Source organism: Carassius carassius, chromosome 13 (genome assembly GCF_963082965.1).
Source record: "Carassius carassius chromosome 13, fCarCar2.1, whole genome shotgun sequence".
Lineage (NCBI taxonomy): Eukaryota > Metazoa > Chordata > Actinopteri > Cypriniformes > Cyprinidae > Carassius > Carassius carassius.
In genome coordinates this window covers 27,125,381-27,137,162 of record NC_081767.1, presented here as the reverse complement: position 1 = coordinate 27,137,162, position 11,782 = coordinate 27,125,381, and the positions used below count along the sequence as shown (strand labels likewise).

Below are 11,782 nucleotides of genomic sequence, written 5' to 3'. Positions count from 1 at the left end.
TTAGAACAATAAGATTCTTTATTTTTGCATTGTGACATTATCATCACAAATGTGTTCAAAATATACTGTAATTCTGATTAAAATAATGTGGGGAAAAAATAATACAGTAATGAAAATCACCTGGGCCTGATCCAGGTTTATTAGATTCTGTATAACATATTTCCATGATTCACGAATGCATTTTTATTATAAATCTAATGAAAATTATAATTCATTTAAAATATGAATTATTTTGGGGGAAAATGCTCATGGTTTGACCTTTTTTTTTTTTATACTGATTTGTTTTAAGACCAATATAATATACCAATGCAAGTCTTTTTCCTTCCCGGATTCCAGATTCAAAAATAGATTTTTCTTGGGTTGGAAGTCTTCTCAAGCGATTAAGTCAAATTTTAACTGAAGCCATTGATGTACCGCATTATGCTGTAGACCTTTGATAGTGGTATGGTTTTAAATTGCATAGAAAAGGTGTTAATCATCATCTTACCCAGCTTAAATATTGATCAAATATAAACAAAGTGATTTACTTGAGCGTATTTGACCCAAGAGATTTTGCATGTCAGCATATGTTTCTTTGATATGTTTAATTTACTTGCAACTGCTAGAGAGGAGCAGGTGACACAGTGAAAGATGGTGATGTTACAAACTTCTCAGTTTGGCTATACCAGTAAAGAGAGATAATGACACAGGTTTTAATAAACAACTTTAATTCGACAACAAATTCACTTTAACAGGAATGGTGTTCGTTTGGCACTTGGGCTAGTGCTATTACAATAATGCAGGGTCCGGTTCTACAGTTGGATGTCATGTTTAAAAAGTCCTTTGCAATCCATTGCAGAAAAAGTGTGTGTGCGGGTAGCATACAGTCAAATTTTAGGACTGACTTTAAATCTTTCATCATTACATCAAAACAAAATATTTTAGTCACCATAGAGAAAAAGTTGCTGCTCCTGAAGAGTTTTTTTTTATGTTTCTTCTATCTCAGCATTCTGTGAAAGATAACACTGGATCAGGGCAATGCATTTTAATATAATATACCAGTATGAAACTCATTTCAAATTTCCATTTAGAATCAGACATTCATATCTGGTTTCTAAAATATCGATAGAAATAAGAAATTACCTCTACTAGGAAGCCTCTCCCTCTTTGACCTTGTTCTCCCCCTCAATCTCTTCCACTCCTGCCTGAGTCATCAGGTCTGCTATATTCTTCTCTAGATCATCGACGCGGGTACTCATTTCATCAAGTGAATCTTATTAAGGAAGATAGGATCAAGTACAGATAACACCCCTGTTTAAATACACAGGCATTGAGTGCATGATTAAAGCAATATCTCTGTAGATTTTGACTGTGAACTAAAATTGTGTTTACTACACCTGCATAGTACTGAATTAAATCATGTATGCATTTGGATTTTTGTAGCTAGTTTAATGAACCTGGCCATGGGATTTTGATCTTGTGGTTACTGACAAGATGCTTAAATATCGCAGCCCTAAAAAAGACAAATTACTAAGGATGGAAGTTTTTTTTAGCAGTGTATGCAACATGTAATGCCATGACTATGGATTTAATATTTTCTGCTCCGATTTAAGACTTTATATATTTTATTTTTTCTTTAATTTGTGGACGTGCGTATTAATACTTTAAGACCTGCAGAAACCCTCTTTCTCAGAGTAGGGCATTTTGCTCTCATGTTTCACATGGACTATGTGTAAAATTTGGGGCATTATCTCTGGGACTACGTCCGCTTCACTGAAAAATTAATTATACAGCTATTCTAAAACAAGAAAGGATATTTCTCCCGATGATCTGGTCTGACATTGTCTGGAATTTATCCTGCATCTGCTGCAGCAATGTCTGTACCTATTAGGGAGAAACATTCAAATCAGCTCAAGTCACGACAACAATATTCTCAGAAAAAAATCTAATTTAGAATATTAAACGAAGTTGACATCGCATCAAAATAATCCAACTAGAACAAATAAACACTAAAACAGGGCCTAGCATTAGCCTAGCTTAGGAAACCACAACAATATGTAGTTTATTATCAAACCTACCACTGCTGTGAGATCCTGCGCCGATTTCGGGTCTATCTCTGCCATATTTTTTAAATAAATAATCTGTACAAAAGCATAAATATATTTATTCTTCTTTAAATTGTGTATCTTCTCAGCTCTTTTCCGTCTACTGATCAGCTGTTGGATGAAACGCGGAGTCGTGACAAATATCGCGAGATTTTAGAGAGCTCTCAGTTCGAGATTCCCACAGCTGCAAGCAGGCAAATCAACCTCTGGCGTGATCAAACGATGCACAGTCATTTCATCTAATAAAAGAGGGGGAAAATAACCGTAGAAGGTTACACCAGTATAGGCCAAAATTTATATAGATAATTCAGCTAATGTTTGTTGTTGTTTTTGACCCATTTCAGTTGCCGAGATTTCCAAAGTCTTTGTACAGCCCATAGATATATATGCAAATTTATGTGTGTGTGTGTGTGTGTGTGTGTGTGTGTGTGTGTATATATATATATATATATATAACAAGGAAGCGATTTTTATCAGTTTTTTTATTACAGAATTCAACTGCAAGTACTTGACAAATTTCTCCCATTTACACATTTTGTAAGTACAAATTGAAACACAATTTAAATAAAATAAAACAAACTTAAAATACAACTTAAAAGAAGGTAACATGGACATGACATAGCCTACGTTAAATTAATTTAACAGAATGACAAGACTTCTTTGTGCTTTTCGATTTAAAAAAAACAAAAACTTTACAGATTCATAAATTACAAATAAATGACAATGGTAAGAACATGAGCAGAAGTGGATACTGGATTTTAAACAATTCGCTTTTATTAAATAATAATAGCCTACATTAAAGTGCGAAGTCTTAAGAATAGTTGGTAGCCTAAATAGCCTAAACAGGGTTTAATAACCAATCATTGGATCTTATGAAATATTATAGCCATTAAAATGAGTAAACATTTGGCAGAAATAATCTGGGACATTGTTTTGTTATTACCACGTTTTACCATATAGGCTACTCTAACCTCAAAATGAAGACAGTGGGAGTAGTAGCGCTACTCGAACTAATAATTGGTTAGATCTCGTGGTGTTCCCTGTTTATTTGTAGTTTTTTCCTTCCTGTTCCTCTGTAACATTAGACCGATGAGAGCTGCGCGGTCGATCCCACATCTCCAAACTGCATCAGCCTGATTTAGACTAGATGATGGCTAGATGAGACAGCATATTCTCGAGTGTGTGTGTGTGCTGTTATAGTTGCCAAACAAAGTCTTCGCCCGACAAGGTATGCTTGAACTTCCTAAGGTTTTTTTCTCTTCTTTGCAACTTTTTACTGTTAGGGTAGGCTATCAAGCAGTTTCGTTTCAAAGTAAAGCAAAACCTGCGCTGCGTTATCGAGTTTGCCGAAAGAGATGCAGAAAAAGTTTGAGTTTAGCGTAGCCTATAAAGCGAAAAGCAACACAGTGTTCTTGCGTTTAACTGCTTCGGCGAGTTCTTGCACGCGATGATACATTAATTTTCACTTTTATTTATCAGGTTCACTTGATACTGAAAAAAGACCAGCAGTCGTTAAAACATATATGCTACAATCGGATTCATGTATCCCCGAATCGTTTGTCCATATCCTTATGGACAAATCTGTTTGTGAATCGTGCACGAATTGTTCTTATGAATCGAATCTTTTTCAATGAATAATTTGAGCCGGATCACAAAACGATGTCGTTCATGAATAAATCTGAAACAACATCGAGTTAACAAGGTGGGTTGATGTTTTTATCCTTTGTGCCTCGAAATTATAGCCTACATAACTCTGGAATATGTCCGATTTGTTATGAGTCGAGAAGCCATTAGTGATTTTATATAACTTTAAAGTAGACTAAATTGATTTAGCTGATAAGTCATAAGTTGCATCAGTTATTGAATAGCCTAGAGAGTAATAGAGTAACTGAGGTTTTTATGATTCGATTGTTTTAAATAACTTATTTCCACTTTGTGGTAAATAGATTTTACTATATAATACTTTACATTCAAATCAACCTACATTTAGGTTCTAAATTAGCCTACGTTTTATGAGTTGAATCATGGCTGTGACAAAGTGGCTGTCAAATGATTTAACTCCAAATACTAAAAATTAATTTAAAAAATAGAATAAATATGCATACACGGCTTTATTCTTTAACCCAAAGCTTAGATCTTTTGATACATGACGTAAAAGTAGGCTACAATTGAATCATTTTATGAACCGATCGATCGAAACGAATTGTTCAAAAGAGTCGAGTCAAATAATTCACACTTCCTATCGCTAATAATAGTCTTAGTGGCAATACACACGAGACTTTATTGGTCTTAAAACAGCTATCGGAGTGCGACTGAACTTTTCAACTGTTTGACTGTTTCAAATGCATCAAAACCTATTTTTAAGTAAAACGACTCTTTAGGTTGGAACCAACTTAAGGGATTTCCCTACTGTCCAAATTTGCTGCTGGATCCGATTTCTAAAGATGATAAAACAGATGTGCACCTGGCGTTATGAAGTCCCTCAAGCATAGGCCTACCAAACGTATTTTATGCCCATGTTTGCATTTCTTGAAAAATGATAGCTTTCTTATGTCCAGCAAAGCCCAAAAACTGTTTACAGTATAGGTTTGGATCTAAAGATCTGTTCATGTAGGAGACAAAATAGAGAGAAGTGGAGACATGTCAGAAGAGCCCAACCCCTTACGGAATGCAGAAGTTATGCAACACCTCTATATACAGTACTGTAGCAGCTCTCATTGCTAGACCTCTGCATCACGAGTGGATCACAATGCTCAAGTACTTGGTTCCAGCTGACTTTATGGCGATTATGGAACATTCTTTACTAATCTGATCACTTAAACCCACAAAATCTCCTTTAAAATGTTGCAGGACCTTTAGACTTGATTCTGATCTTTAGTTTTAAGATTGCAAATTTCCTTGTCAACCATCAACACTAGCAAGCTAGAGTACTGGTCAAAAAAGTTTTGTTGAAAGTGACAACATCTGTAAGAACTGTTTGGAAATTTTTTTATTGATTTTTCTTTGGGAGGGCAGGGGTAGTATTTCTTTTATAGTTTTATGTAAATGGTTATACTGTATGTGTTTTAAATAAAAATAGAATTTAAAGTAAAATATTTTTTTTTGAACACAGGGAAAAAAACAAAAAAGTGAGGTAATGATGAAAATCATAAAAATACATGAATATATAAATATATGCACACAAAATTAAAACACTGAAATGTACAAATATAGGACAGTATTGAATATAAAATGCAGTATTTTAATGGATTTATAGCTCTCTTGATTTTTCTGATTAATTATTATGACTGTTTAATTTCCAGCTATTGTTTTGTTTTCCGTAAAGAAAATGTAACATTTGATAAAAACTAAATTATATGTGTGAAAAATATAATAAATATTTAAGTGTTTTTATGTAAAATTATGTATTACAAAAGCTCTTATATTTATTTATTTTATAAATTATAATTACTTAAATTATAATTCAAGTATATTTAAAAATATACATTATATATATATATCAATTACAATTTAAATTAATAATTTTCTTTCTTTCTTTCTTTCTTTCTTTCTCTCTCTTTTTAATGTGTGTGGGCCAGTAAAGCTGCTGGTCAAGTAGAAATCTGAATTAAACAGAAAAACAATTTAATGATATGTTAGCATAGATTACACTTTCTTGCATCACAAACCTTTTCTTACATCCTTTAAAGAACATTCACACCCTCAGGAAACATGTCTGTTCTGAATTGGGGAACTGAAGCTTCAAAGTAAGCTCAAAACTATTTCATAACTTCTCAGCTGTGTATTCTAGAGCATGCAACTCAGCTTGTTCTTTTGATGTTACGTTTGGTCAGAAACAAAAAGGACCCTTATCTTTTGGTGCACAGACTTCCTGTGAGCCCAAGCGTCCTGTTTAGCTGAGATACCATCAGAATGGGTGGCAGCATGTAGATGACTATTACTGTTCCTGACTACTCTGAAAATTGTCCCTCATTGTATTTCATGTCCAGAAAGGCCCAGATCAATCATTTACAGTGTGTTTATATTGTAGGTATTGTTGTTCCTGTGGGAGCTTTAAGGTTACTGAAGGTGGCACTGTTGCTTTTATTGGTGCTGTAAGGGTTTGTTGCAGCAATATATGCCTATTTTATTAGTTTTAGCTTTTTTTTTACCTAGCAGACATCAGCTAATTTAATCTTCACTACATTGCATTGTACTTTATATATTTGTGATCAAATGTAAAAGCTTCCTAACCTCTTCTTGCAGGGTATGGGAGTATAAAGACTGGTTTGTGAAGGACTAAGTGATGGAGCAGGGGTCAGAGGAGAACATGGAGAGCTCATGGACTCTGCTCTCCTGGCTGGCTTCTGGTGTGATGGTGTTTGGAGGTGCGTTGCCCTACGTCCCCCAGTACCAGGACATCCAGAGGACCATTAACGCTGAGGGATTCTCAACAAGAGTCTGTCTGGTGCTGCTTGTTGCTAATATACTTCGCATTTTCTTCTGGTGAGTGGAGGAGAGTTAAATCAAATGAATAATGGCTAATTTGTAGTATATGTATGTATTTGTTTATTTAGGTCCCTTTTTTTTTTTTTTTTTTTTTTGAAATGCAAATCAATTTCTAACCTTTATATAATTTGTTCTTTCTGGATTTTTTTGTTAATATTCTGTCTCTATCCATTAAAATAAACCTACCATAAAAATGACTGACCCTTCATTTCTTTGTAAGTGGGCAAACTTACAAAAATCAGCAAGGGATCAAATAAATATTTCCCCCCACTGTATGATATATGTCGAACTTATAAAATAATTTAGTCTGCTTAAACCCCGCACCTTTTCACATTTGACTGAAAATTAGCACTCAAATCTTCATCCATCCAATGAATGGCCAGTGGATAGAAGCAGACCCTATCCAACATTTTTTTTTTGGACAATCCATTTCACTTGCATATGCATCATAATGTGGAAGAGAAGATCTGTCTCTATTTCAGTTACATCATGACTTTAAAGGAATAGTAAAAATAAAAACAACACTTGCTGAATATTTACTCACCCTCAGGCTAAGATGTTGATTAATTTTGTTTCATCAAAACAGTTTTGCAGAAATGTAGCATTACAGTAGAAAATGGATGCCGTCAGAATGAGATTTCAAACAGCTGATAAAAACAAAATAATAATCCATAAGTAATAAGCATAATCCACATTACTGTTGTTTTCTCCACATTTTCATTTTTTGGTGAACTATTCCTTTAATGTACAAAGACAACCTTATTAAGCTATTAATAGGTTGTTTTCCCTCAAAACAATGTCAAAATTACCTTTGTTTGAGTATCTGAACCAGCCTAACATATCAACAATGGCTCAACAAATGGCGTGTGTTTGGGGCAGGGCTTTCCATTTGGGAAACCTTTTTGAAAACAGTAATTTTTGGTTTCTCCAGTGGCATAGCTTATACACACCTCACATTTAAGTTAATTGCTTTGTTTTGCAGGATAGGCAAGCAGTTTGAGCTGCCTTTGCTCCTGCAGAGTGTGGTGATGATTCTCACCATGTTGGCTATGTTACATTTGTGCTGTTCCATCCAGAGCAGTAACCGCGTCAGTACTAAACAGCACCACATCACAGGTAATCACTTTGAACACTCTGTATCCAGTTACAGTCTGAAACGCTTTGCTTGAAAACTGTGCTTTTGCTACATAAAGTTTGGTTCACTATTTTGTTATCTCATACATTTTTAAGTGTGGTTAATGTGTCAAGTATTTTGGGGGATCATATTAAAACATAAATCATGCCAGTCTAGTCCCACATTCATTTATAATGAAGATGTTAAGTGTATGAGAATATTGGCATAACTTGGGCCAAGGTGCTAATTGTGTGCAATTTCCATTATGCTCTTCCACAGAATTGATTAATGATAAAGTTAGACTCCAGCTGATTGGCTTTTTCTGGGTCTCGAGTAGTCTTACTTTAATGAGATCACTGTCTGGGAGGGAGCTTGGATGATAACATTTTGTTATGTTGTAATAATTAGAAAATTGAATGTGAAATCAGACAGAGCCCTAATTTTCCAGTCATGTTGACTGATTAAGATGAAGGCTTTAGCTCGCTCATTCACTTTGTTATAAGGTTACAGTTTACAAAGTCTGTGTTAATGCTAATCAGCACCCATTGTTCGATTTAAAGAAATCAACATTTTAATCGGACAGTCAACTGACTGAATTCTAATATCAGCCCTCAAAATAATGTTTAGGCATAAATGTAAGATTTATGTATTGTATATAACAATTTTACGCAATTTGGATTATACAGTTTTAACATAAACTAATAATGTAATGAATATTTGTCAGTCATGCATAAATGAAACTGGTAAAAAACTAGAAATATTTGATAAACTAAATGTTTTTTTCCTAAATACAGAATAACCAGGTTTATATTTTATCATCAAGAAGTAATTTTTTTTTTTTTCGATCTAATACATTTTTGACTAATTGAATATTGATTGTTCTATAGCTTGTCATAATTTAGTGGTTTATACTTTTTAATTGAAAAAATTTGTTTTCACATCAAATAGATACATACAGTAATAATAAACTATTCTGTGATGTTTTTGAGGGCAGCAATCATACCTTGTTCCCTATGTATAATAATAATTAGAAAAGCCTAAACTTATGCAAGTATTTATTTATTTATTAATGTTTTTTTTTTTAAAGGACCCATGATATGGATTATTTCCTTTTATTTAAATGCTTTTTAATGTTTCCTTAGGTGTACCTATATTGTTAGTATGATTTTTACATTTAAAATTTAGAAATAAAAAGCATTTTTATATCCTAATATTAGCCCTCTGGCTTGAATGCTCTGTTTGAAGGGGCGTGTCTGCTGTGAGACTCTGAGTAAACGACAACTGTTGTGATTGGATGACATCTTTGCATTTGAAATGCGCATTACATGTGGAACCCCTCTCAAATATATATATATATATATATATATATTATTGCAACACGTTTTTGTCTCACAAAATGCTTTCACCACAACTAACAGCAAACACATGAATACAGTAAGAGCTTTGTTGTGCAGCATAACAGCATCATTCATTGTAACGGCAGTTTGGGCAAGTGTGCAGATATACTCGCGATGTGTGACAGCACCGAAAAAAAGGAGCATTCTTTGATCGCTTTCTGTAGTTAAATCACAATTTAAATAACAGATTTGTTTCATGCTACTAAGAGAAACAACGTGAAGTTGATCGTTTAGTCACTGGCTTGATTCACTAATGCATAAACAGTATTAAACGATTTAGAAAGAAAGTCTGTGTGAACTTGAATAATTAGCTACACATCAGAAATCACTGATCACAGATCAGGCATTAATGAACACTGTTACTCACTGTTTGTGGCGGTGCTGTCGAATCCATATCATAAAAGTCTGTTTGTAACGCCTTTGCTGACATTGCGACTGAATTATATGTAAATATTTGGGCGGGCAAAGCAGAGAAAGGGGAGGTAACATTTCTCTTTACAACGTCACAAAGAGGAGATTCCAGATCAGCCCGTTTGAGCTTCCGTTTTCTCAAAGGCAGAGAAAGATAGTAAAATCTCGATTTACTGTACACCGATTAAAATTTCTAGAAACTTGGGGACCATATACAGGCTAGGGGAACTCATATTAATGTTAAAAAAACCTCAGAAAGTGACATTTTCATGTCATAGGACCTTTAAATAAATTTTACTTTTAAATTCCCAAGGAGGTTTAGTAACATCGATCTATCGTAAACCTCTTAGCAGAAATACTATCCTCAGAGCAGATAGCCATCATCCTAAACAACTTATTAAAAATATTCCTATTGGCCGATTTTTACGGCTTAGAAGAAATTGTAGTAACCATGCCGAGTTTGAGCGCGGAGCAGTAGAAAGGAGAGAACGCTTTCGTAATAGGGGCTATACTGAAAACGACATCTCCGCAGCTTATGAACGAGCTAGATCAACGCAACGATCACATCTCTTGATTAAAACAAAACACGTCTCTAGACAAAGACTTTGCTTCTCCACTGAGTTCTCTCATATTGGCGGAGAAATAAAGCATGTGATTAAGAAACATTGGCACATCTTGCAGAGCGATCCAAGTCTTAAAGATATATGTGCAGAACCGCCGCGCATTACTTTTAAGCGTCCGCGCTCAATGAGAGATAGGTTGGTTCACACAACCATGAGCCCTTCACTTAAATCTACGTGGTTGCCGGCTCCTCCTGTGGGTTTTTATAGATGTGGACATTGTACCCATTGCTCTAATTCAAATGATACTAAGCAATTTTTCCATCCTCAGTCAGGTAAAAAATACAAGATTAACTCCTTTATTAATTGTAATACCACCCATGTGATTTATATGTTGAAATGTCCATGTGGTTTAGTGTATGTAGGTCAGACGAAACGCCCCCTTAAATTACGCATTGCAGAACATAAAGCAGCAATTCGGAACCATAATATGGACCTTGCAATTGCGAGACATTATGTACAAGCTAATCACGGCTCTAATGCGTCCTTAAAATTTTGGGGGATTGAAAGAATTCTACCCTCCCAACGAGGCGGCGATATAGTCAAGTACCTACTACAAAGAGAGGCGTTCTGGATTTTCACTCTTAACACAGTGGAACCTAATGGTCTGAATGAGGAACTGGGTCTCTCATGCTTTTTGTAATTCACACTGGTGTACACCTGAGTGCCTAATTATGATTAATTAATTGATGTACCACACCCATCTAGGCTTGTGGCCAATGATTTGAACTTCAATGCTATAAAATCTGTATGTTGCCATTCATTGTTTGACTCTGAAGAAGACGCATGAGCGTCGAAACGTTAGTCAGTTTTTATTAATAAATTATTAAACGCTGTGTGCACCGGTTCTGTTTCCTTGGTCCGAGCTAGACCTTGGTTTTCCTCTCTTTAAATTTTACTTTAACTTCAATCTTATAAGTTGGAGAAAAAGATTTGCTTTAACAGTTCATTTCTGTAAAGTTTGTTTTCTGATTTTAACACAATTTTCAAATTTTATTTATTATTATTATTTTTCTTTAATTTTTTTTCTTGTATCATCTCCCCCTAGTGTGTCTGCTAGCAGCAGTTTCAGTGCTGAACAGTGTGGGTCAGCGTGTTTTGTCTGAAAGGCGGTTAAGGTGTCCGGTTGCAGCAGGGACAGAAGGGAAGGGTGTGTGCTGGACCCAGAATAGCAAAGTTAGACATCATGTGAGACCCTCTTTAATCACTGACTATCCCGTTGGCTATGTGCGACCTACTGCCCACCTGTCCCTGCATACGTTCACACCTTCACACCTACACACACACACCAACACACACACACACACACACACACACACACACATCAAAACACACATTTTGTATTGGCGGTGATAGGGAATATGTAAGATCATGGCACATGTAAACTTGAGTCTTGTTTTCCACTGCGAGCTATGAATGATTTTGCATTGACTCATTGAGAGAGGTGTTACAGTGTGACCTTTAGAAGACCAAATTAAGGAAGCCAATGTCCCATATCTGTTTCATCTGTTGTTTTAGAGTGTGCTTTAAATGCCAGTGTGCTTTGCCCTGGAGTTTGTGTCAGTTCGATTTCATTCAGTCTACTTTTCCTTCTTGTGGCCTTTTCAGAGTATATCTACATATATTTTTAGCAAAACTGTGTCGCTGCTTCACAGTAATTAGCCGTTT

At 35.0% G+C, this 11,782-nt stretch overlaps 1 protein-coding gene and 1 long non-coding RNA gene across 3 annotated transcripts in view; one reads left to right on the top strand and one right to left on the bottom strand.

Annotated features, from left to right (window-relative positions):
• Window positions 1–849: 849 nt before the first annotated feature.
• On the bottom strand, window positions 850–2,274 carry LOC132155708 (uncharacterized). 2 transcript variants are annotated; one of them, XR_009437343.1, is made up of 3 exons: window positions 2,058–2,274; window positions 1,123–1,863; window positions 850–989 (listed from the first exon to the last, which is right to left on the bottom strand). It is a non-coding gene; the product is annotated as an uncharacterized LOC132155708 (long non-coding RNA). The 2 variants fall into 2 exon arrangements; XR_009437344.1 differs by having other exon boundaries at window positions 872–1,004.
• A 794-nt stretch (window positions 2,275–3,068) lies between these two features.
• The window catches only part of LOC132155707 (solute carrier family 66 member 2-like), a 34,879-nt gene continuing 26,165 nt past the window's right edge, over window positions 3,069–11,782 (top strand). Inside the window, exons 1-3 of the mRNA XM_059564422.1 lie at window positions 3,069–3,312; window positions 6,330–6,569; window positions 7,555–7,688. Coding sequence (XP_059420405.1) covers window positions 6,370–6,569; window positions 7,555–7,688 — 334 coding nt within the window. The 5' untranslated portion in view covers window positions 3,069–3,312; window positions 6,330–6,369. The remainder of the gene's footprint in view (window positions 3,313–6,329; window positions 6,570–7,554; window positions 7,689–11,782) is intronic.